The sequence below is a fragment of the Cygnus olor genome, chromosome 7 (assembly GCF_009769625.2).
Source record: "Cygnus olor isolate bCygOlo1 chromosome 7, bCygOlo1.pri.v2, whole genome shotgun sequence".
NCBI classification, from domain to species: Eukaryota; Metazoa; Chordata; class Aves; order Anseriformes; family Anatidae; genus Cygnus; species Cygnus olor.
The window spans coordinates 4,618,892-4,646,132 of record NC_049175.1 but is presented as its reverse complement, the minus strand read 5'-3'; the positions used below and the strand labels follow the sequence as shown (position 1 = coordinate 4,646,132).

General features: G+C 39.1%; 1 protein-coding gene across 1 annotated transcript; it reads right to left on the bottom strand.

The window, feature by feature from the left end:
• Positions 1-436: 436 nt before the first annotated feature.
• On the bottom strand, positions 437-23,011 carry BMS1 (BMS1 ribosome biogenesis factor). The gene is made up of 23 exons (XM_040564603.1): positions 22,899-23,011; positions 22,338-22,570; positions 21,755-21,945; positions 20,121-20,200; positions 18,781-18,969; positions 18,143-18,285; positions 16,833-16,954; positions 15,982-16,178; positions 15,150-15,286; positions 13,794-14,587; positions 12,858-12,959; positions 11,554-11,711; positions 10,922-11,003; positions 9,864-9,940; positions 8,686-8,868; positions 6,896-7,084; positions 6,106-6,286; positions 5,544-5,602; positions 4,429-4,551; positions 3,279-3,426; positions 2,170-2,345; positions 1,643-1,804; positions 437-948 (listed from the first exon to the last, which is right to left on the bottom strand). The coding sequence occupies exons 2-23, from the start codon at positions 22,517-22,519 to the stop codon at positions 712-714; spliced, it is 3,912 nt and encodes a 1,303-aa protein (XP_040420537.1). The 5' UTR covers positions 22,520-22,570; positions 22,899-23,011; the 3' UTR covers positions 437-711.
• Positions 23,012-27,241: the final 4,230 nt, after the last annotated feature.

The following is a 27,241-nucleotide window of genomic DNA, read 5'->3' as shown; positions in this document are numbered from 1 at the left end:
AGAAAGTATCTAACACTGCTTGTCCAGAAAGTTGCACTTACTGAGGGGCTCTACTGGCAGTCTCAGCATGCCAAAACAGCTCAAGTAACGGAAGATCTGGATGAAACTCTATTCTGAAGATTTGTTCCAGATCTAGAGAGAAGCAGAAAAATCTGAGATGCCTTCATGCACGAACAGGTGATTTAAACAAAAGAGTAAGCTACTCTAGTGGCATCTGCTAGTGCAGCAAACCTAGAGAATGCAAAACTCATGCCCAATAACAGGTGATCTTCGTGCCTTTTAGTGGAAGACATGCCAACGGCAAAATTGAGGCAACAGCCCACAGTAATGCCAACGCAGAAACACATTCAGAGACATCCACTGGAGTTCCTTCTTCCACAGCAGTCCACTAGAACTAAGACAAAACACTTACAAGGAAAGAATACTCAGTAACTGACAATAAATACTTTATTAGCTGGACAGATTTGCAGTATGGATAAAATATACTGAAATACAAAGTCATCCAGGATATAATGTAGAAAAATCACAATTCCATACTTCTACATCTTATTTACCTACATTTGCAAATGTGTTCAATTAATTGAAAGAGGTCATATTTGCATTTTTTCGTCTCTTAAAATCACATTTAGTGTAGTCCAATGCCTTGGTTTCTTCGATAGAAAATTGCACAACTACCATATTATTTCCATTTGCCCTGAACTCTGATGAATTTTACACATCCTTCTCTCTCTCACTAGATCCTTTCAAGCTTGACTTCTGCATTTTTTTCTCCCTTTGTCCCAGTATTCGATAAATTTTCTTCTTAGCCTCCTTTTGCCTCTTCAATTTTTGTTCCTCCTCCTTCTGCTTAACTTTAAGATATTCTTTAACCTGCTGTCGATGTTTTACTCTGGCTTTCTTTATCTTGTAGTTATTCACTGTACTCAAAGCGTTGAGTAAGGCCGATATCTAAAACAGAAAAAAAAATCAATAGAAAGTTCAGTTTTGGAGCAAGAAACAGTTGAACTGCAGCTGACAACCATATAATGAATCAGAGATTCAGGGCAAATTCCTAACAATTTTTGCACCTGTTCCCTAATGTCTGAAGTTTAATTTAATCCATCTTGTTGGGAAGTTAATCAAAGATATAATTTTTGTGTACTCTGATTTTGGTTTGATACTATCTACAAGGCTGTGCTTAACTGCTACTATAAAACACAAACTGAAGTTCAGATCTTCTTGCCTGTGAAACCACTCTGCAATTCTCAGTTTCTGAAGTAGAGTATTTGCTTCAAGTCCCATCTTGGTTAATAACACATAATAATGACAAGACAAATTAAATACTCTAACTATCAGTTTAAGTCACTCCTACTATGAGAGCACTATATCCAACCGAAATACCTTGAAAATACTATGACAAGGACAGAAGTCATATTCAAGCTTCAGGGGAAATAGCTTAATAAACAGACACTATCCACTCAGAGCCATTTCTATTTACGTACCATGCGCCAAACAAACAAAAATTGCAGTGGTAAGTTTTCACTAGGAGCATAGGTATCTTTAGCACTAGCAATACATTCAAATGTGAAAACAATAGTTAGAAATGGTCTAAGCAACACATTTACCAGTAGGGAATCCTTGTTTCAGAATAGGTGATAATTACCTTCTTTTCATGAGGCTCCCTGATAACAGCTGGTCTCCACTGGTCTTTTGGAGTCTTGCCTTTCTTCTCAAGGTTCTTAGGCTTGTTCTTAAATGGCAGTGCTTTCTGCAGTGCTTTAGGAATATGGAGCTTATTGAAATGCCTTTTCTCCCTCACGATAGGCTAAAAGAATGGATATAGAACATATGTAAGATGCGTGACCCTAAGAAGCTTTCATTTTATTTTCCAACATTCAGGGGAAAAAAAAGAAAAGTTCTCCACACTCTAGCACCAAACTGTGAATGAAAATTTCACTCCTACTTTACCATCCAGATTACTTTATAAACTCTCACTGATAAGAAACAATTTGCTTTCCACTGCTTCACTTCTGTGTGTACTGTGCATAAAAACATTAAATCACATGTTCATACATATGCATATACGTGTTTACCCTGGTCTCAGTTTGCACAGGCCTAAGCCAGAGTGCAGATTGGACTGTGATCACTGGCTTAAAAAAAAAAAAAAAAAACATGTTGTATCAAATATACCTTATAGAGGGAATCTTTGTTTTGTTTCAATTTGATGCCTCGCTCGTGCCTCAGCTGACCTGTTGTCTTCATTCCTCTCCAACTATCTTTCTCACCCGCTGGCTTCAGCAAGGATGTTACAGGGTTATAAAATTTCGGGATAGAAACAGGATACCAAGTCCTCACAAAGACAATATCTGAAAGAAAATCAAAATATCACTTGGCTCTGACAACATAGTTCATCACATCCATATTTTAAGAAAATATTGTCTGAACAGAACATGTAACTAACATCTAGACCACATGCTAGTATTGTATTTGGCACATATACCAAATCTCTTCAGATTTAGGCAGAAACAATGTAATTATTTGTACACCTGGATTCCGCAAAACGCCATTAAGTCATGAAGACTGTATATTCCTGAAGAGCAGCCTGCTGAATACAACCCTACTTATTCCTATTCAATTAAGGAACTAGCACAAGAGTTCGTAAGTCTCTCTCTGCCTGTACTACGACCAATAAAAAGGATTTGCCTAACCTCTGCTTATTTTTTATAAAAGAACTAAACTGCTTTTGTTTTGTACTGTCCATAATTTCACTGTGTTTAGGACAACAGAAGTCATATAAACCTAGATAAACACAAACTCACGTTCTCAACATCACAGTGACACTCAGCAAACACAGGAGATCACTAACCCCTATTCCCTGCTTAATTTCCCCAAAACATTAGGGGAAAAAAAATTAACCAGTTACAATGCCACACACTGAATTTCTCAGAGAAAAAAAAACATCCTTCTAGCATTTGCACCACTAAATATAATTCACATTCATGGAGGAAAGCATACCAACCATACTGTGTAAAACACTTCAAAACACTCAGAGAAATAAATCTCCAAGACAAACCTTTTCATCTGTATACTGTAAGACTTCCAAGTTTAACTGAAAGAAATCCAACAAACGTACTTCTTTTTTTACTTCATTCTGCATCTCAGCAGATTTCATGCTTTGTGAATTCACATCTCAATTATCAGATTCCAGAGACTGAGACGCTGCATTTCAATCTGTGAAGCAGGATGAAAGTCGTGTGATAACAGCCCCTTATCAATCTTACATGGAAAGTACAACTTACCGCTCATCAGCAACTTGTCTTCAAATGTTGCTCTAAAAGCACCTGCTGGAGCTCGGAGGGCCTTTTTGATCTGTCCTCGGATACCACTCACAGTACGAATTGCTGCACCTTCAAATTTAGCCACTTCCAACTGAGAGTTAAACATTCCCTGAAAGCGTGAATTACCCATCATTATTCAAGATGCTAAGTTTATTTCTGTGACCTATGTAGGCCACAAAAACAGAAGTAATCCTTACAAGCATCTGATGAAGAAACAGGAAGAACAGAGTACTGTCTTTATACCACAAGTACTGAGCATACCAAAAACCTACTAAACTGACTTCAATTTACTAGAAGTCATCTCCTTGGAGCCATACATCAGAAGCAATGTTTTTAGCATTAAATACATACATTTAAAACTCTAAAACTGAGCATACTTGAGAGAATCTTTCCAGTTCTCTTTCTGAAAGTGATTTGCTGGAAAATAGCAAACCTTAAAAGCAAGTAAGCTGCCTCAACTTGCTAGCTGTGAGACTAATACAGCTCTGCAAGACTTGTGCTTCTCCTTGCATAAACCACAGGGAAATCCAGGAAAATTCTGTGTATGCTTAATGCAAATACTTGAGTGCTTGGCTGTTAGAATCAGTCCTTAGTTGCTAAATGCCCTAAATGCAGAATAACCTAATTTCTTCCTCAGAGCCTAACTAATGAGAGCTGGAGGGTCAGTCAAAATTCACTTCTGCAACATTTTCTGCCCCAAACTTTTTTGTAACTGTAGTTGTGAAGTCCTAAAGTACTGCTAGAAGCCATTCTTGACCCCAGAGCTGAAATTCAGTGGGATCAAGCTGCTTGAATGACACTGTGGATAGGTTCACATTCTCCATAGTTGTCTACCACTACAGCAAGCTAACCAGTGGGTTTGAGGAAGAAGAAAAAATAAACTAAAAAGAACAAAACAAAACAACAACAAAACCCACACCGAGTGTCAGCCAGGTGACTGTTCCAGAAATCTTGTCTGGTTAACAATAATAATTGATATTTGTTGTCTAGTACTTTTAGAGACACTGTGCAATGATTATGGAGAACTTCCGCCTCAGGAAAGACAGATGAACGTATGCCCAAGTTGCACTCCTTCCTAACACTGGTGAATAGTTTTATAGTACATACATACCTTAATAAAAGAAGTGTTCTTGTAAATTTTGAATGGAAAGCCAGTTAGCTTTAATTTCTTCACAACAGTTATGGATTTGTCTAAATCAAGCACAACTCCTGTAGCAGCTATCCGGAAATCAGGCTGAAACACAGAGAGATAAAAGACATGGCTGAACTGCATTTATCACATAGCAATACATATATTTACTAAATAGTGAAGAAACAATTTCATTGATACAAGTACATTGCTTTTTAGAGTTTTGAATTCAGAATTTATAACATTTACAGGAATAGCTCAGGATGACAAATACAAGCTAACTTCATACAGACTACTTAAGATACCGCTGACACAACATTCCTGCCATTCACTAATGAGATTCTCAGAGCTTCCTTTCTAATTATCTTGGAAGCAACCTGGAAGTCCTTGTTATCTGTCTTTTTCTCTGTAAAACAGAATCTTGCTCAAAATCTCAAAGGAAAAGAGTCATGCACTGCTGTAAATCACTATTATGTTGTAGACACATGACAAGAATAACCTTCTAATACTTGTAACACAATGTCTGCGCAACAGGACTTATACAAGGTGTATTTAAGAAAGAGATAATCACTACTGTTACCCTTATTACAACGCCACTCAAAAAACTTTTGTATGCTGTCTGTAAACATTGATCTCTATACAGGTAACATATGCAAAAAAAGATCATATTTGATCAATACTGCTTGAACATTATTTACAAGAATTCAAATACTCATAAAAACCCTAATGAGATACAGCAAAATCACATCAAGGACAAACTTTTTCAACAGAAATACCAGAATCTCTTAATTTAAAAAGGTTTTTAAAATTATCTAAATACTGAGTACCTGAAAAACAAGTAGGCATAAACCCTTCCATGGAAAACAGTAAAACAGCATTTATCATTTTCAGTATAGCAGATAAAAATTGTTGTAGGGAAAAAAAAAAGCCTCAGTCTAACTTCCTGTCTCAACACAACACATCTTTCAAAAGATGAGTCCACCCACCTGCTAAGGTCCTACAACATCACTGTTTTACAACACGTAAATCTTCCTCCCTGAATCCATTATAAAAATATAAATCCTATGGAAATTGACACTTTGTTGTAACAGACCTACCGTTGTGCCACTGACAGACTGAACTGCTAAAAATCCTGTCCCCTGAGGAGTGATTGGCCCTACAAGAAAATTAAATAAAAAAGCATGAAGAGCTTTATTATACAACATACAGCTTCTATTTAAAGCTCAAAAAGCTTAGAAACACCAGAATAATCTCAACGAATACAACCAAGGACAGGTTAAATAAAATATTCAATCCATTACTCAAATAACCAGCCCCACTAAAGTTAAAGCAATTATTTGTGCACAAATTTACTTTCATATGGAAGCATTTGTATGTCCAGCCCATATGTGTGCAAGTGCTCGCCTTCTCTCTGCACACAGCCAAACAAATCAGGTTCCTCCTTGATACAATACAAATAATCCACCTCCCTTCTTTCTCTTTTAGCAACTGCCTGTTTTACCATACATTTTTTGTTATTTCATATTCCACAGGGAACACAACTTCTTAAAGATCTTTGATCCCCAAAGTTCCCAGCTGTGTTTGCTTAAAATCTTTACAAAATTCTCAAGCTTTACAGGATGTAAGTAATTCAAGACAGTAGCTCCATAATGCCCTCACCCCAAAAAGTTGCTCCACAATGCATATGTTGCGGTGTGTACTTTAGAAGTCTGTGACGCCCATTGTGATCTTCAATGTAGAACATCGGGATAGTCTGAAATCGCCTCCACCCTAATGACAGAATTAAAGGATCACGTGTCTTAAGAATCTTCTTATACCATCGGTGCTTCTTCAGGCGCAACTAAGTAGAAGAAAAGATGAACAATGTTATAACAAGATAATGACACTGATTTGGAAAGTCAAGCCTTAATTTTCAGGAATGATTGAAAGCAGCTTCCATCTACACTAGAATTTTCTTACTCAGAAAGCTTTTATCCTTGAACACTCATTAATGCTAGGTTGACTGGAAAGATAAAGCTAATCAGTATTTCACTTACTTCAAAACCATGTTTGCATTCGTATATTACAACAAACAAAATGAAAATATAAACTAGTAACTTTTCTCTAGCCACCTGTTGATAGAACATGAACCTCAGAGTACAAATCATGCCTGTGATTTAGTGATCACAATTAGTGTACCTTAGTCCTGAGACCTATCTGCAGAACCCTATTATGAACGTTAAATAACAGTAACATTTTTCTTCCCGTTATCCATCTAAGCCTGTGAAACTCCAGCGTCTGCTATCATAGAGTTAATTGTATCAAAAGCAATCCCACTATTCAAGAGATTAAAACAAAATACTCTGTCTGATTACTACATCCTTAAGAAACAGAAAATAAAAAGCAACTCCAAACACAATAAAGCACATCTGTACTGAAAGAAAATGTACTCACAGCTTTGGCTACATACCTGTACATATCCGACATTTCCTTCACTGTTGCCTAAACCTCCCAGGATAATAGGATAATGAGGGTCAAAATTCAGGACAAATTCACATGGGACATTCTCAATCTCTATTCGAACATACATCCCAGGCCGAAAGCCCTCATACTGCACTCTGGTCTCATCGTCTTGATCTTCAAATTCAGCTCGATTAAGCTATGTGTCAAAGAGAAAGTCACCACGTGTTTTACAAAACTCAAGTATTAACAACTTGTTCATGAGGTGCCGGTTCTATTTAAAACATGCTAAGATTTATATAAATCTCTCCTGAAAGATCTAATAGGTTTTATGACTTTTTATTCAGAACCATGAATCCTCTCTGCCACCATGAAATCCTTCCAATTTGAAATCCCAAGTGGGCCTGTTAGTCTACTTGAAAGACAGCGCCCAAGAGAAGCACATGACTGAGTCACTTCTGATACACCTTTCATAAGGGTGACTTTGGATTTTAAAGGTACAACTGTCAAAAGTACAGTTTTGATTTAGGAACCCCATTACCTTTTAAAGATAACATCCTGAATCTGTAGGTGCTGCTTATAAGGGGACAGGGCTCCTATCTTACTCAGCAGCTTAAAAATATTTGTGTCCTCGGACACTCTGTATCCTCAAATGGGTCCTTTAAAGCTCTTCTGTGCCATGTAAACGCAGATATTGTGTAAATATTTAACAAGATATCCTTGTGAATAAGAAAAGCTTTACCATCCTACTTCAGCTCCTGATGTTCAGTGATCTTACAATGTAAGATGCCATGTTCAAGCAAACTAATTAGCAATCTCATTTTTCAAGGTACTAAGATACGGCACAAATCTTGTGGCCCAAGTTTTTTTTTTTGAAGAAGTCTTCGCACATCCCCAGTTTGAGATACTTGCCCTTCCATCCTGCAGTAGGAGCACAGCCAACTGCAGGTATGTATTTCTTAAAAAGACCTCTAGTGAAACAATTGTAAATTATTTCATATAATTTTACTGGAATTACTTGTTAACTCTTTAAGTGTTCTTAGTAAGTATGTCAGTATACCATGATCACTTATGACACAGGCTAATACAAGAGGGTAACAATTAGTTTAATGACTATCTGAGGCAAGATTTTGCCAGAAGGGAAGACAGTGAAATTATTAGGAATGTAAGACAATGTTCTTCCAAGCCACCCAAAGAAATAAGCCACTTTTAAGTTAAGAGGATTTTATCTAGAAACAAGGCCTGGAACAAAATCAGTACCAAATTGTGAATAGTTACCCTCAAGACTCATACTACATGTATAGAGCATCATCATCAACAATTTTTCTCAAAATAGCTTGACAGTTTGATGAGAAGACCACCATGCAAAACTTACTCATCTATTTTTAACACCGCAAAAACCACACCAAAACAATACCAGGCAAATATTTGATGCATGTTAATATGAGAAGGATTTTTACTTCCTTCCACATAAAAAGCTTCTTCTGGGGAGAGAAGGGCATCACAACTCCTCTCTCGTTTTTGTCGTTGTTTGGTTTATTTTTTAAGACCTGCCATACTCGTTCCACTACTAAGTGACAAATGGATTATTGTTAAAAACTTCTAAATAGGCCAACATATGTCACGTAAACTTTATCTATTCAGTAATTTAGAATATAGTTAACTAAATAACTCAATTTAAATTGAACTTTCATTTGTTTGGTTTGTCATGTGTGTCCCCAGCAAAGACCTTCAGGTAAACTCTGTGCGGCATTTCTGAAAACATACAGTCAGATAAATTGACAAGTTAACAGCTTGTACCTGGGCCTGTTTATGCATTTCTTCTTTAAGATCATCAAAGTACGTGGCATCCCCTTCATCATACTCTGCATCAAACATTTCTTTCAGTTTCCGTTTCTTGTCCAGCCGCTCCTTTTTCTTTTCTTCTTCCTCAGCTTCTGGTTTGGACTTTTTTCCATCATTGCCCTCTTCCTCATTTTCAGACTGATCAAAGATAATTTAGCAAACATGTAAAAGTGTTGACTGAAAACAAGCCATTCTGATCAACATTTTTAATACAAATTAAGAAATATTTTTTCACAATGCAAATGATTGACTTATTCATTTCTACCTAAAATGGAAATATTTTCTAAGTTACTCATAAAGAACATGTGACTTCAGCTATGACCAAAACATTCCATAATCTTATCATACCCCTTTTCACTAAAAGGGTTCTTGACTTAACATTTATTTTAATGTCAGGGAACAGACCCTGAAATTGGCCTGTTATTCTACATCTAAAACAAGCACGTGTAGTAGAAGAGGAAAAAAAATTGTTGATAGCATTGACTAATACTGCTCCGAGGGAAGCACTCTAGAGGCCAGAGAGGAGCAAGCTTGTTCACAAACCATTTGAACGCTGTCAAAATGATGATGTTACCCTTAATTTTATACCTGTTGTAAAGACATCAAGTTGTTCAGTCTAAAAATTTTTTGATTTTTCAATCTATATTGTCACAGATGACTACAGCTCTGTTCTCGGGAGACATCCAAGTCACAGCAGAAAAGTACGTCCACCAGTCTCTTTTATACAGATGTAAGGAATCTAAGTTTCCATTGTTTGTTGTGTTTAAACAGAGCTCTATAATCTTTCACATCAGATGACACGGTATGAACAGTTGTGATAACACTCGCTTTAAAAATATTTCTCATATAAGTTCAGATCCTCCAACTCTTGATTAAGCCTGACATCTATTGTTAAATAGTGAGATGACTTAATTAATCAATTAATTTTAAACAACAAATAAGGTTGAATCTTTGAATCTCAAAATATATGATATTTTTATAGGTTGCAGAGTCACTTATCTTTTCTTCCTTGTTCCTATTCATTTCTTTCAAGTCACAAAAATGAAATGTATTGCACAGGTTGCCTACTAGTTGATCAGAAACTCACATATACATATATATGTTGCTCCAGAATACAGAAACACAGGTCATACCTCATCTCCTTCAGCAGCAGGCTTTCCTTTGTGCACAACACCTGTTTCAAGATCTTCAAAATCTCCATACAGTTCTTCTGCAACAAGAAATAACCATGACATCTGACACCTAACCTGTTATATTGTCCCATAGAATTTCTCATACTTTCAGTGCTGTACTTAGAATTACTTTGTAGATTAGTTTCAGCCCAAACATATTTCCTTCCCATCAACAGTTTTAGAAATATGTTCTGTCTTCTCTATTCTCTATATTTTCAGCTGAACTCCACTGAATACTCCTTTTACCCTTTGATACCTATACTTTATGTTCAAATACATAAATAAAGCTTAATCATTCTAAATGAACACATAGACGCTGCCTCACAAAATTAACTGCATGTAACAGGAACGCTCTTAGTTAATACTCTAAATGACTCAAGGTACCTAGCAGAGCAATTGAGCTTCTTTATTAAAATAAATAAATAGATAAATAAATATAGCAGACAATTTTTAAGTTTAAAAAACTCCTAAAACTGTCAAACCTCAATCTGCAGAAACAGTATAGACATATTACTAATATTTTTTTTAAGTTTTTCCAAACATTTATAAAACCACAAACAAAAAATAATCTTAAAAAAATCTCAAGATAGATCTCACTTTTGAGCCAAATGCAAGCGATCAGTTTGTCTTTCCATATAAGAGAATTTCTGTTTATTTCCACCCAGACTATCCAAAGCAATAAAACATAGATAACAAGTAGCTAAAATAATATAAACAATGTGAAGTTGGTATGATCAAGTGTTAAATAAGGACCTCATTTCCTAATTTAAAATATGCAGCCTCTTTTTCAGAGAGCAAATTTTCAAAGTGTACTACTTGCACATTTTTACAACAACATTTAAATATATTCACATCTCTATAATACTTTATATTACAATTTGAAGAAAATTTCAATATATAACTAGTGCAAAACATTCTAAATGCATAACTACGAAGTTTTTTTTTTTTTTTTTTTTTTTTTTTTTTTTTTTTTTACAACTCCTTTATCCATTAGCTATTTTTATAAGTCTTACACATACCATCTTCCTCCAACAACTTGGCAGCATCTTTATCATCTTCCCACTTTCCTGTAACAAAGCAGTCTTTAATACTGCTCATAACCTGCAAAATAAGTGTTGATAACAGGCTTTAACTATCCAGGTCAACAACACAAAGGTTCTCTAATTCATTAGCCTCTCCTCAACCATCTTCCCAGCTTAGAGATAATCTGATATTCTCACACACAGCTTCGTATCAAGACATCATTACCAAAACTACATAATGCCTCAGCTGAAAGCAGGAATGAGAAACCACCTCAAATCTTGCCCAAATGTCTTTACACATCATATTTTCCCTCATGATTCCCCTGTTTTTTTGTGTTTTGTTTTGTTTTTACATAAACAGAAAACTATGATCCATCAGATAGTTGAGAGGCAAACATTAAACTATCTTATTCTACCTAGCTTTCCATTCAAGTGAGAACAGACTTTGAAACCTGTTAGCTAGTAAATACATCTAATGACCGTAAGTAGCACAATGTATGACACTCATTGTCCCTTGCATAGGTTTGTTTCAATGCCACTCCTCCATAACAACTTAGTAGCGCTTTTGAAGACATACCCAAGACATAACCATTATAAGATTTGCAAAAATAATTATCTAAGTGCATTACCTCTTCTAAGTCCCAGTCCTGAGGCTTTTCTATCAGAAATTTGGAGCAGTCAAGAGCATTAGCCTTCTCTTTGGATTCTTTGTCTGGACGTCTGACTTGAAACAAACCTCCAAGTTCATCACCTGCATCCTCACTTTCATGTTCATCGTCCTCAACAGCTACATGAAACATACAGACAGTGATTACATCCTCCACAGTCCATGGCTTCCATTTGTCAACCACCTCTTTTCCATCTTGTTTCACAACACTTGCAGTAGTTTGAGGGGAAAAAAAAAAGCAAGCTAAAAGCACCTTATATCAAAAATATCAAAGACTGAAGAAAAAGTCATGGTTCTGATCCAGTGTAAGAGTTGAACTAATACATAAACAAGGAACAAGCAGGTAAGCAACAGCCAGGAAGATAACTATATGCTGTGACCATACTCTGCTTCAGTTGTGCAGTTGTTCCACATTGAAACATAATTTACTTCACAAATTTCATGTACTTACTTGAACAACCTGAAATCTAGTTCTATTTGCATAACGGGAATCATCACCAAAAATAATGCCCAATAAGTAAACAGTGTTCTCTCAATACCATGACTAGAAACAATACCAAAATGATCTGGCAGTAAAAGCAACACTAAGCTAGTCTTTAAATCAAGGATACTGGACTTGACAATCTGTCAGTAAATCTTTCCATTCCTGCCCTGTGAGAGGTTTATAGAAGCCAAATTCTTACTGTATTCTATTTTGTACGTTCAGACAACTACTGGAAAAGTTGTGAATTACATAGGACAAATTGTATAAAAAACTATTTTATCTTCTTTTTAAGTCAAATTTATTTATTGGCTTATTTATTGTTTTTCCTTGACAAACACCCTTATCTCAGGCATGATAATACTAAGACATGTCTAAAAGAATATTCCACTCTCCGTCACTGTGAGACAGAAATTACTGAAAACAGCCAATGAAAAGACACGCCTTTATGAAAGGCATCAATCACCATAATGGATCTGTGTAATAACTACTATACAATTATAGAAAGGACTGAAATTTTGATGTCTTGGGGAAAATAGTTATTCCGTAAAACATGAGTAACAACCCAGTAGTCTGCCAAATGAGCTCAAAATATTTTTATTGGAAAAGTAAAAACTGTCTTTATTAAAATTATCAGTGAATATTAGTATTGGCGATTAAGAAACTCAATTAACTCCTCTCAAGCCTCCCTCTAAAAGTGCTCCAAGATTTAGACTTAGGAACTGGGTAGCAGCTAAAAGCCTAGTATGTATTAAGATAGTACAAGTTTCCAGACAAATCTGTACCTGTTCCATATACAAGTTTACGAAGATTAGGGGTTGACTGTTGGTGTCTTAGAAAGGCCTGAGCTGCCTTCTGTGTGAGGTCCTCTTTCCACTTCAGTGCACCTGAAAAGGAAAAAATGCACATTCCATCCCCAAAAAATGTCAAAACTTAGGAACTACATAAATAATTTAAATAAGGACATAGCCGCCACAGGCTTAAGAAACGTAAACACAACCCAGTTTATCTTTTTTTTCATACTTCATATATACACAGAAACGTAAGTTGTGGCTAACAGGTTTTATCTTTTTTTTTTTTTTCTCCTGATGAATGCTAGTTGTAGAAGGACAAAAGTGTAAGAGATTATTAGCAATAATAACAAATTTGACTACTTTCATGATGATACTTTTCCTGTCCAAAGAGTCACAAAATGGTTGAGGCTAGAAGGGACCTCTGGAAGTTATCTTGTCCAGCCTCCCTACTCAAGCAGGGTCACCTAGAGCAGGTTACCCAGGACCACCCAAACAGCTTTTGAATATCTCTGAGAATGGAAATTCCGCAGCCTCTCGGGGCAACATATTCAAATGCTCAGGTCAATGATTAAAACACTTTAGTAATATTCCCCGCAGAATGGTTTATTCTTTCTAAATGTAATAGAGCATCTTAATTTATTTTACACACATATCCAGAAAGATTAAAGAAAAGAAGAAATGTATATAGAAACATTGGATTTTATAAAACGAATCACCTCCATTTTTAAGCAAGGAAACCTGAGACCTGCTTACTACACTGCAAATCAAAGGCTTAACAACAAATAATCTGATGTTTCCAAACTTGAAGTTGGCCACTCAATACATTGCTGCCTCTCCAATACATGTAATATTTACTCATTACAATATCCTTTACCAGGAACCCAATAAAAAAATCTGCATTAGAAAAATTTAACATGCGCAGTCTACCTGCAGTGTCAGCAGAAAAATCTGTTTTTTCTTCATACTCCTCTTCCTCTCTCAGTAGATTTTCAATATCATCATCTTCAGCTTCTACAGCTTCAAGTTTATTCTGTCTAGGACTATCAGCTTTCTTTATCCAAGTGTGCTGAAATTGTTTCTGATTTGACACTTCAGCTTCTAATTCATCATGTGATTGTTCTTCGTCATCTCCCTCATCAAGGGATTCAACCTCAGATTCTGATGCCTCTTCTGCTGTGCAATTTCCCGAATCTGTAGTGAGCACTGTTTTCTTTTTCAGACTGCGAGCTGACAGTTGCGATCTTGTTTCCCTATCTTCACTAGCTATTTCATATTTTTCAGAGTCAGCAACTCCTTTGCTTACAGCCTCGAATTCACTATCTGAGATTTCATTCCTGTATGTGCCTTGCTCATCGTCATCATCTTCCTCCATCTCATTTTCTTCAGGTGCAGTTCTTCCTTCTTCTTCAGAACTCATCTCAAGATCGTCCTCACTATCTGCAAATGCTGGCAGTTCACTCATGGATTCTTCTTTAGCCACCTCTGTTTTCAGGCGCTTAGCACTCCCAAGAGCCATCTCTTCCCCTTCGTCACTTTCTTCCTCCGCATCTTCATCGTCACCGTCACTTCCATCCTCAGACATGGCTTCTTCTTCTTGGTCGTCTTCCTCATTACTAACTGCATCATCATTTTCTTTCTTCTCTTCTTCATCAAATAATGCCTTCCGACGTACTCTTCCAGTCTTCATATCAATCTGCCTCTCTTCTTTTGGCATCACAAACCTGTTTTTTCAAAGATCACATTTGGGGGAAAGAGAGAGAAGTGCAAGGAAATTTTAGTGAAACAACTAAGCTTCATGTTAATATTTTAAAGCCTTTTTGTAGGAGGAATATAAAAAACAGAGGGAGGTTATAGAAAACACTAGAAAGGCAACAGACTTATTTAAGTATGGTAAGCCTCTTGGTTCAAGAATACACACTACATTATAGGCATACAGAATTCTAAGAAATTTCTTAATTTGCCATTGAATGAAAACGGGTTATACAAAGAATTTCACTAAAGATTATGACTACCATACTCCAAAGCTCTGACGAAAAGCAGGGTTGAACTTCTTAAGACTGTATCAGCAAGGAATTTCTGGATGGCAGAATTATACTGCTTGCAAAACTTTCTTAACACCAATTATTTCTCAAAATATGTACTTGGCACGAAAAGTCTTAGAAGAAGAAGAAATAAGCAATGAGCCATTCTACTAATTGTGCTCTATTAAGAATTTTTTGTAAGTTAAAACATAAAACCAGAGACTCTTTAATGTTCAAACACTACTCAAAATTCAAAACTTACTCTTGTCCGACGTCTTCTGAACCTAACGGTCTAGAGTCCATGAAGAGAGAAACCTTGCTTGATGCCATCTTAACATCAATCGCTGAATGAGTGGAGATGAGGCTCTGAACTAGTTCATGATTTGGTCTCACGTCCTCCTGGAAAACAAACATTTTTTTACATTTAAATGAGGATGAATAAACAAACACCAAATGAAGTCATTAATCTGCCTAAAACAGCAGAAATAGGCATTTGTAAAGAAAAAAATTCTGAAGCATTTTCAATAAACATTTTCTCAGCATAGCAAGGTCTCACCTCTTTCAAGAATGCATGTAATATTAACCCATGAAAAATGAAAGATGGCCTCCTTCACAGTATGTAACCACTACGGTAAATATAAGCCATAAATATATACGGTAAATATAAGCCATCTTATGTACTATCGACCTTTAGAAGAATACAGAGGAAAACAGCTGAAGTCAATTGTTTCATATGCAAATATATGCCAACTCTCCCTTTGACCAGTCAAATCCTTTAAGTGCTTTCCTGCAAGTACCCTACTTTACAAAGCAAAAATAATAATACCCCAGCACGAAGAGCTTCCATAAATCTTAAGTCAATGTTTTGAAAGTTTCCAAAACTAACTTCAATTACTTATTAGTAATTGATCTTTCAAATATTTTGCACAATATTTTACAAAGAAAAATCACTAGAGTAGAAAAAGAAGTTAACCAATATATAGGTTTTTTTTTTTCTTTTTAAGAAGCTTATTATTAAGCACTTAATTTTGACTCTAAAGGTGAAAACTACATTCTGTAAGAAAGGAGAATTCATATCAACAACATTCCTTTACCTCTTCGTTTTCATGAGCATGGCTTCCACCAAGGTCAATATACACTGCATCTTTATCATACACGATACCCCCCACTCCTGAGAGAGGGGCATAGATTAGCTTATCTTTCTCACTTAACGAACGCTTCTTCTGTTGTTCAGGTAGAGCACAGGGGTCTGGTAGGAAACTCACATCACTCACGGTAAAGTCCCCTACACCTGGAGTGACAGACAACGAAGCAATAAGGCTTTCACAAAGTTTTAATTCTAAAATGTGTACAATTCATCACAAGGAGGTAAAGAAATATTACAGCATTCAGTAATTTGTCAACAGCAAGCTTTGCATCAAATATCTGATTCTTCTGTTTACCACTGAACTTAGAGAAGCTTACATATGTTCACTGGAATATTGAAAAATTTTGCGTTTGTCTGTTTTTAATAAGAAAACTACTAACTCACTTTTTCTGAATAGGATTGCAAATTTAGTATTAAAGTATCTCCGAATTTAAGCATTTAAATCATGCACTTAAATATTGAATTTATTCAATGAGTATGAGAAATTTTACATAAGCCAAATTTCATTTTCACTACTAGAGCTATTTTACACCACACACATCTTTTAAAGAGAAACACCACTGAAGATCTTCAGATGCTGCTAATATTAACACTATAAGAAAACTGCAGAATTAAAAGCAAAACTATTTACAAGGATATATTTCTACAGAAATGTTATTATAAAAAATAATTTCCAAGAGCATAGAAAGGTGAAAAATTTTACAACGTACTGCTTAAAGATGCAAATAAATTCACAATAAAAATAACATCAGCTACACAGATCAGCACAAATACAGTTTTAAGAATCTGATAAATTACCTGGCATATGAATTTGGCTTTTATTTTTTAGGTGTGCTCCTCTTAAGTAGCCGTAAACTGATACCTTCCTGTCACATTTGGGATTGATTCGGACATCCTCTGGGTTTGTCAAATCTTCCATTCTACTCAACATTTACAAAAAAAAATTAAGAGAATAGAACCGTGGCACCAATAAGTCATGCTTTGCAAACTCTAAAAACCAAACTGGTATAAGACAAATATCATGAAGGAAAAAAAAATTTAAAATAAAATTGTAAAATATTTTTAAAGTTGCATCATGTCCAACAACATATTTCCAGAAGACATACTGACATTTCCCTAAACATATACCTCTTGCTTAACATTTTAATCATTATTTATATGCTTTCCACACACAACACTCCTCAAATCAATTTTGCTAGTAGAGGGAAAACGGGTTACCACCATAAGAATCTGAAAGATGTATTCCCTTCAGCCATGTAGTACCTTCTTTTCCTTAATAACGTCACTGAGCAACACAAAAAAATACCACAGGGACAGGCAGAGGAAAAGATAGACTGATTTCAGGCAGATGAGATGGAAACTGATACCACTGCTGCTTTCTACACTGCACAAAGGAGGGAACAAAAACAGCCAAGGAAGGGACACTGCAGGTGAACTTAAAACCTGCAGGTGAACTTAAAACCCAGCCAGAAACCAAAGTAATTTTAACAGTTAGAGTAACCTAAAACAATGTGACAAAGACTACGCAATATTTTTTTCTCTTTTTCCATGTCTTTGCTTTATGTATTTCACAAGACTTTGCATGATGCTTACCTACTTCTGTAACATTTTTTTCTAAATAATTTCAGCTTTGAAAGAAACTGTTCTAGATCCTTGTAAGAGTTTAATCATAACTGTAAGCATTCTGACAACAAAACATGAAAGGAGAGGTAATTTCTCAGGTAGGTACAGCCATCATCAAGATCACTTTCATGTTGCACGTGAACTAATTCACGAGCCCTTGTTAAACCGCTAGAGCGCTTTTACTTTTCTACAGAGATTTAATATAATCATAAACAAGGAGGATCCTTTAATTATTTTTTCTTCCTGGGTTTCAACAGGATTTACTATATACCAAAGGCCAGGCAACATGATCCAATTCAAGTAGAAAATGAATGGCTGAACTCACGGACACAAACTTAAAAGTGTGTTTTAATTTCCCCCAAGCCATCAAGATAATTACTAAATATCCATTACACACATAAAGCTGACTGGTTCTAATAATATAGCCTTTTTAACTGCAAAGGTGTTTTCTATGCTGAGACTGAAGATCAGAGAAAAGCACACACCTGTCCACAAGAACATATGGGTGAGACGTTTGCCACGTAAGAGGTCGGAATTTCATAACGGAGATAAAACGCCCTAAGTTGTGAATTTCCTGCTTTTGATATTCTCCATGAACCATCCCAGACAGATAGAACAGCTTAGCACCCTAAACACATTAAAAAGACACAAAAACATTAAATATCATTTTAATACCTGCAAAACTGAAAAAGCTAATGGAATTCTAATTTGTAAGTCATAAACATAAATTGCAATTTAAAGTGGATTCCAAAAGATCAAACTAATTAGCTTATTTCAACATGAAAACTGCCCCCTAAATCTTAGGAGAAAACAATTCACAGTGAAAAAAAAAAGGTGCAAAGGTTCAATTTGTCTCCTAAATTGAACAAGCATATCCCCCTTGCTTAATACCTGTGTAACAGACCTTTTTACTAGTACAACACATTTAGTAGCTTGGGACACAGCATAATTATCCAAGTATTTCAGTAAATAGAAGATCACATTATTTGATATAATATCAAAATTTTCCATTTAGAGTATTATTAAAGAGATTTTAACAGTGCCATAATTTAAGCATTGCCTTATTCTTAATTCAGCCTAATTTAATGCAAAATACACAGAAAATGAATGTTGGATGTCATACCGGATATACTTCAGTCCAGAATCTGTGCTTTAACTTTTTTTTTATCTTCTTTAATTGTTTGTTGTTCTTGAACGTATCCAAGTGGGTAAGAATTCCCATGATTTTGGGAAAGCCATGTACCTGACAAATGTTCAGGAATTCAAATGTTTCCATCTCAAATCCAAAGCTGGCATCAATGAGCATCAGAACCTGAAGACACAAGATCATCATTTCACTAGAAGACCACCATGACGCCTGTATGAGCTAATTTCAAAGACCAAGCCTTTGAAGTCATAAGCTTCTTCAGAACCAAAATCTTGCAAAAGTTTTGTTATTTATTTTCATACAACCTGAAAATCAACTTGGTATTTTTAATTACAGTATGCATCTTAACTACTTCAGTAGTTCAGTTTAGGAAATAAAATCTGCTTTTCCAGTCAACCAAATCTTTGCACAGATCTCATTTGCACACTCTCTCGAATAGAACTATTGAAGAACACAGCTGCCCTATGAATACAATAATATACACTATTATACTAATGCTCAAACAAGTGTTTACTTGACAAATTTTAAAAATGAAAAATTGAGCACCCTCCAATATTTGCAGGAATGCCTGATAAAATTAATAAATGCCCTCAGCTTTGGATTTATTTGTCTTAGATTCACTAAGGCCTCTAAGGCAGAGTGTTTTAGTAAAGCAAGACAAACAAGCTTTCTTCACACACTGCAATACTGCTGTGCATCACTCAAATACACTGACACAGGAAACTGGCACCCAAAGTAGCATGAAAATGGAAGCAAAGCCATGTTAGGTCCTCAGCAATGAAGAACTTAAAATGCATGGCAACTGATGAAAAAGGTTGGCAAGTTATTATGTAATCTCAGCCTCCTAACAATAAGCCCAAATAGATTCTCAGTGTCACTGTGTGCATTCAGCATCTTAAACATGTCACATCTACTTACTGACAGATTTTTGCAAATTTTTTTAATACTTCTCACTTCCTTGAATAGAAAACATGCAGATAGAACAGTATCTGGACTATTGCATGTACCTGAATTCGGTCAATATCTAGCTAAGGATCTCAAGCCCTAATCGGCTATGAACACTAAATGTACACAAAATAAAATTCTACATAGATACATGGACTGTGCGTCAGGTCCTCAATACAAATAGACTTAATACATTTTACTAAAAGTTACAAAGGTGATCGCATTTCACTGAAATCAACCACATGGCTGCACAGCAGCCTTCAAAGACAGACATCAGATTGCACCAAAGAAAACACTCTTGGTGCAGTCTAGTCAAAAGAAGTACTTTCAATATGAATTATAATAAAAATGACCATCTATTGTTAACTTACCAAATCAGCAACTTTAGCCAGGTCAATCATTGTGTTAATGTCACATCCACATTCAATAATAGTTAGCCTGCGTTTTTTACCTGAAAACAAGATTAAGAAGAACCAAAAACTGAAACAGAAAGCAAATTAATTACTCCATAGCTTGCTTTTCAATTTACACTCAAGTTCCTAAATAGTAACTGGGACTCACATTCTTCTCTAGCACACAGACTGACAAATATGTGAGATTGTACAAGTGCCTGTTAACAAATGCTTTTATTTCTGCTAAATTTTAACCTTTTGGTTTAAAATTACCAGGTTGAGTACATGGTTTCAAAGAAGTTGTCCTGCCTTTTCCAAAAACAATGCTAACAGCAAAAAAGGTTGTTGTTGTTGTTGTTGTTGTTTTTCTACTTTGAAGAAAACCTCTGCTTATCCCTAGTAACCCAGAGTTAGTACCAAGGACTTTATTTTACAGATACTTTTTGTCCTTTTGATATTACCAGGAAAAATACACCCTGATGCAGATTAAAAAAAAAAAAAAAAAAAGTAGAGGGTAAGAAAGATTTCTTAACATGCACCTCAATTAGAAGAAAGTACCTGGAGTTAATTTGACCTGACTAACCAGAGTTGTCTAATGAAACTTTAGACAACAAGAATGACAACTTTAAATAACTATTGTCTAAAGTTATCAAAGTTCAGTCCCTGCACCCCAGTAGACCAACCAAGAAATCCAATTTAACCCATTTTTCCCTTTTCCATATTTGTCAATTATTCCTTGCAAATAGCAGATCACAGAATCATAGAATGACTCACGTTAGAAAAGATCTCTAAAATCATCTAGTCCTGCCTTTAACCTAGTACTGACAATTCCACCGCTAAACCATGCTACGGAGTTCAACATCTACATCCTTCTTGAAGGCCTCCAGGGATGGTGACTCAACCACTTCCCGGGGCTGCCTGTTCCAATGCTGCACAGATTTATTAATTTAAATCTGTGGAGTCTACCTACACCAAACAGCGCTGTCTGGGTCCAAGCAAGATCTCCCTTAAAAATTCTTTCACTGAGACGCTTCTCCTAGGACCTCAGTGATCCAACTGGTAATATGCAAGAAAAGTAAAGAAAAGAACAGGCTAGGCCAAGTGGAAATTGGGACTGAAAATTTCACAAAAAAGAAACGGAAATGACTAGGGGGTGAGATGGAGAAACATAACTAGAAATGGCTAAGCAAATTAACTCTTGGTCTAAGAAAGAAAGGTAAACAAAGATGGGACTATAAGACGGGGAACCTTAAAGAATGAGAAACGCATGTAGATGGTAAGATAAAGCTAGAGAAAAACAGTTCAAGAGGGAAAAGAGAACCCAATAGAAAACAAGAACTAGGAAAAATATTTGGGGATGGAAAAAACAGACAAAAGGCCAGAAAGAAAAAACAGAACTGGGATCCCAGCAGGGTGGAAAGAACAAGTTTAGAAGGGGAAAAGCCCTAGTCTCACTATTCTGTCACTGTTAACAAGTATGCCTGATAACACACCCAAATGATTTCTTCAACGTGACCAAGAATTATGAGAATGTGAACACATCCTAGCTCTAAAAGAAAGACAACTAAGGAGTGTAAAATAAGCATTTCTATTTCTTTTATCTTTGTTCTCACCTGAAACAATAGTAACAGGACCCCGGATTTCAACCAATTTTTGCCTTGTGAAGTTCTTAATGAGACATTTTATTAAGGTGCTCTTTCCAACCTTGGGAGGGCCAACAACAACCACCACCACAGGAGGTGGCTCCAAAGGAGTACGGTCAACCACAGGGATGTGATGTTTTTTAGTCTTCAAATCCTGAGTTCTGAAAACAAACAGAAGAAAAACGTACAATTCAGTAACATTTCTTTTTGAAAATCTTCAGCAGATGCAAAAATCCAAACATGAAGTTTCAACACGTGCCTGGATGCTAACATCTATGTGGAACTCCAACAATCTAAAGAGCTACACAGATTTTGTTCTTTCCATTAAGAATAGCATACCTGCAGCACATAACACAGATACAGAAAGCACTACACTGGTGACACGTGTAAGTTACAACACGACCTTGTAAATGACGAAAGCTTCATAAGCATGCCAGTGAAAGTTACACTACGTGCATTTCTCCACAAAGGAGCAAAGAAACCCCAGCCAACGTCTATTCAGCCGCCTGACTCTGCACGTTGCATAACATATATATATATCCCTGTTCCTTACCTATGGAAAGTTCTGGCCATCCGCACTGCGGACTGGACCGTGAAGGCTTTGGGATTTCTTTTCCGAGCATCCTCCTCTTCCCCTATTCCTAGATCATTGAGGTAACGTTTCCTTTTCTTCTCCGCCTTCGGTCCACTGTGCTTTGCACGGTGCTTCTTCTTCTCCTTCTCCTTCTCCTCCATCTTACTCGTTCAGCAGCAGCCCACAGCCAGCCAGCAGCAGGCAGACGGCTCCTGTGTGCGGCACAGGAAGCGAAGCCATTAGCCCACGTGTAACACCGCGCACCCGCGACCACACCAGCACCCTGTGGGACCCGCTCCAGGCGCCGGCCGCCTCCCGTCCCACCCGGCCACCCGCGGCCACCACCGGCCTCGGCGCTCCCGGGGCTGCCTGGCACCACGCGGCCACCGCAGGGCTGGGCTGGGCCGGGCCCGGCCTCCTCCGCGCCCAGCAGGCCGCGGGCCTCGGGGCGGCCGGGGCCGCTCACGGGCAGCACCAGGCCGGGCCGAGCCGCCCCCACCCGCCCGGTGCCCGGTGCCGCCCGGGGAGCGCGGCACCCACCTGCCCCCTGCCTCCGCTCCCAGCGCCGCGCTGCCGGTTCCCTTCTCCCCCGAAAACAGCGGCTGCGACCGCCGTTCCGGGTTGCCAGCGGAACCCTTTCGCCGTCGCACCGTAGGGCGGGCGGGGAGGCGGGTAGACCTGTCGGCCCGGAGGACAGGGGCAAGCCTGTTGTCCCGGCCCTTTGTGTCGGTGTCTCTCGGTGGGGTTTTGTGTGTTCAGAGGGCCTTAGAACGACTGGATGAAGCTGTGGCTCTTCCACGGGACAGGAGAGGGCTCCGGTTCTTCAGGTCAAGGCAGAAAAGTTAGCCATGGCCGTGAAGAAGTCGATTCTAAACTACTGACATAAATCAGAACGAATAGTCCGGGCTTCTTGTGTACACATTCACTAGACAGCTTCTTCACAGAGATAGCAATTTTATTCATAAAATAACAGTCTGTGTTTAAGTTTCATTTTATTATATTTATTTTGTTCTATAAAAAAGGAGTTAACAGCATATGTGTTAAAATCTAGGTACACTTGTACAAAAAAAAAAAAAAAGATTTGCCTGTATAGTTTTCAACACCCTAGGCCTGATAATGCTTCAGCACAACCACAGAAGCCCTCCAGAGCTATACACCCATCCCATTAATTTCATCAGAATATTTTTTATGATTACAGTGGTCTTCCAGACAGCCATAGAGCTCAACGAGTCTAACAACAGGCCCACTGCATGAAGTGCGAAGAAGGAACACAATTACATTTTTCTGTGACTGCAGTTCCACAAATTCATTATCACCCTGATAGAAAGCCTTCCTTTGGTAAAGAGAAAATGACTTTTTTTTGTAAATTAAATTAACACCATTCCTTTAAAATAATAACAATCATACAATTTGAAAAAATTATACAGCGGGACACCACAAAAAATATGGCCTTTTAGAAGGCTACAAATTTGGTCATTTTTAAATGAAAACACTATACATTAAGTATCTAGGAGAAGGCCATGAGTGTCCTTTATCAGGAGCACACCTAAAACTCAAATACACCCCGTGAGCCATTCCCTGCCACCACCCAGATTGCTCTTGCCATGCGCATACCTGTTTTGTGTAAATGCCTTCTCCACTAGAGGCTGTAAATAAAGTCTGTTTTCTAGAAGTTCTTAAGTTAAAGAAAGTGAATTCAGACCCAGGTAAAAAGAAAACCTTGTACAGCAAGGCTACAAACCCAATTCCATAGCCTCAAGCCTCCTGGCAGAATTAATCCAACGCAGTCTGAGCGCTGGATGACTAAGTCTTCAGTACGGATGTATTTGTGAAGATCAATCTGTACATACAGGTTAAGGAAGCTACCAAAAGCCAAATGCATGCAGGAATTCCTCTGCAGGCAGCTTGGTGGCAATCCCAGCAGAATGGGGCTGGGAAGGGGCAGCAGCACACATTCAGCAAGTTACTCTCTTGTATACCTTGCTAATCGTTTTATCCCTTTCCCTTCCAGACAGCACATACATCTCACAGCAAGCACTCCACCCTTTGACCTGCAAAACCTCAAGCCAATTTAGATGGCACTGCTAATCGAACGAAAATCACTCATCTTTCATCGGGCAGACTTGCTGTCACAGTTTCATGTGTGACCCAAATGACAGGTTGAACTCTGGCCACCCAAAGCAAAAAGATAACTTTTAGGCCCTTGCTCCCCATTTTGCTCATTCTCAAACAGTGAGTCTAAGCCGTTCCCCCAAATTTCATTTCTTATACCCAGCCAATGAGGGTCATAGTCATTTACTGTCTCCAGCAGCTGCTGCCCATATGACGGGGCTGAAGCAGTTCCTGGGTATCTCCCTTCATGTTTTGCAGGTACCAAAGGAGGACTAGCATCACTTGCTGCAACCACAGGTGGGCTGTGCCTCACCTGCTTAAGCTCGAGCGTAGATTCCCCTTCACTGTAACTCAGAGTGGAACCCTTACCGAAGGGGGAAGTGTTTGGCTTCATATACAAACAGTTCTCATTGACCAGGCCTTGGTCAGCACTGAGGTAGTTTGAGACAGGCCTCCTATACATGTTCTCTTTAGCTGACAGATATTGGTAATCTTCTGTACATGGCTGGAGAACATCTGCATCTGTGTAGTAGTTTTCAGGGAAAGATTTCTTCAAGTATGGATAGTCCTGCACTTGCGGGACAGGGAGCGAGAGCTGAGCAGCACTTCCTATGGCTCCCGCACCGAACTGGACCCCTTTTCCCACGTAATCCATGCTGAAGTGAGATGGGGTCTGGGTGAAGCCTCCAAACGCATTATCCAAGCTCCTGAAATGCGCATCGAGCCTCGAGTACTGCTGCCCCGAACAGGGCAACGGCTGCCTGGAGAAGTTCAGGCTCCCCCCCGGCAGCCCAGGCTGCAGACCGAGGAGGCCGGGGTCTGGCCCCAGACCGTGGGTCCCTCGGCACCGCTGCTGGCAGCCACCGTGGCTCCGCTCTTCCTTGCCGGACACGGGTTTGGGCTGGAGGGCGGCTTCGCCCTTCTTGCGGTTCAGCTGCCGGGCCCTCCTGTTCTGAAACCAGACCTGTGAAGGGTGAGCAGGCGTTAACCGCGACCTCTTGGCACTGTTAGAAGTGCTTCGGCTCGCTCCTGCCAAAACAGGCGGCGAAAGGCACTGCCACCGGGGGAGACCCCCGGCACCCCGCACCGCCCGGGTGCCTCTCCCGCTCCCCTCGCTGCCCGGCATGGGGGGAGCGGGCGGGCCGGGGCGGGCAGGAGGGTGCCCTCCGCCTCTCCTACCTGGATCCTGGCCTCGGGGATGTCGGTGAGGCCGGCGAGCTGCTCGCGCAGCGCGATGCCGGGGTACGGCTGCTTCTCGAAGGCGCGGACCAGCAGCTCCAGCTGCGCCTTGCTGAAGGACGTGCGCTTCCTCCGGCCGCCCTCCCGCGGGGCCTCGCCTGGCGGCGGCCCGGGCCGGCGGCCGGGGGGCGGCGAAGCGGCGGGCTCCATGCGGGCCGAGCTCTGCGGGTCCCGGGCCCGGTGCCCGCCTTATGAGCCCTCCGCCCCGGCCCTCGGCGCCCCCCACCCGCCCGGGCCTGCCCCGGGGTGACTCAGAGCCGTCTCCCACACCTCCATTGTCATCCCATCACCAAAATACACACCGCGAGGGCTCGCCCCGACGCAGGAGCCAAAGCGTCTCCCGGCGAAGTCCCCGCCGCCGCCACACACCCACCTACTTTTTTTCTTTTTCTTTTCTTTTTTTTTTTTTTTTTTTAATTCAAGCGGAGGGGCAATAATTTCCTTCGTACTTCGGCTCGGCCTCCTGAAAAGGCTGCTTTTGCCCTCCGGCAGGGCCGGGCCTTTCCTGGAAACCCAGAGCTCCCCGCAGCACTCGGGATGCCTCCCCAGCTAGGGAATATGGGTGCCCCACATCACCCCTTCCCCAAGGGGAAACCATCCCATTTCCTGCTTGTCACCATCCACGTTACAGGTCCCCGTCTTCGATCTTTGGTTATACAGCTCCACTCCTGTTCCTGTCAGTGGGAAACTTCTCACTGACTTAACTGGGGTAAGCAAAATGCTGGTGGCTTTGCCACATACTGCACCAGAACCCACCACCGAACACCAAAGCTCCCCCTGGTACTCTCTGCAGCACCTTGGGGGGAGTGAAGGAGAAATTTCCCTCCTGTGCGCCTGCTGAAGAGCTCAGCATAACCTATTCCCTTCCTGGGGCTTCTTGTCCTCCTTCAGACATCTCTACACATCCAAGTCATGTACAGAAGAAGCAAGCTCTGTGTTTCAGTCCAAGGTGAGATCATGACCAAAGTACTAATTCAAATGAGGGGCCAGAAATATTTTTAGAGAGCCAAGAGCGACGTAAGGGTTTACAGGGAGCAACAGTTACAATGCCAAAAGGGATTAGATGTTAAAACAGGATTAGAACGGCAGCAAATCAATTAGTTAATGTAATAATTTGTCAAATGAGGCCATTAAAGGCTACCACTGAAGGAGTTCAAGAGTAACAGCATCATTACTTCATGTGTCTGTTGTCTCAACACGTCCCCAGTCATTTTCAGCATTGGGACCTGCTCCAGCTTGCTGTGAAGCTTAAGGGTACAAGAACAAAGCGTGAGCTATTACGTACTTGCATTCTGCAGGGACCACCACGTCTGTGATCCAGGCAGCCACTTCTGGGCTGAGCTGGACAAGGATTTTAATGTTACACACACCACCACAGTCATTCACAACAAAAAGGAATGCTCTGCCAGACAGAGATGACAATCCGCACCTGTGAGTCTGGTACTCCAGACGCTGGGTTTGTTTTATCACTTCTGTCCATAAAGCAAGACAAATGCCCTCGGAAACAATAATATGATAACAACACAATAATT

Bases quoted from the DNA above. Each gene is read 5' to 3' on its own strand.
- BMS1 (XM_040564603.1), bottom strand. From the start codon at position 22,519: ATGGAGGAGAAGGAGAAGGAGAAGAAGAAGCACCGTGCAAAGCACAGT. The intron at 11,004-11,553 runs GTAATGCACTTA...CTTATTTTGCAG, and splicing joins AGGACTGGGACTTAGAAGAG to GTTATGAGCAGTATTAAAGA. The intron at 5,603-6,105 runs GTGAGGGCATTA...ATTTTCTTGTAG, and splicing joins TTGTGGAGCAACTTTTTGGG to GGCCAATCACTCCTCAGGGG.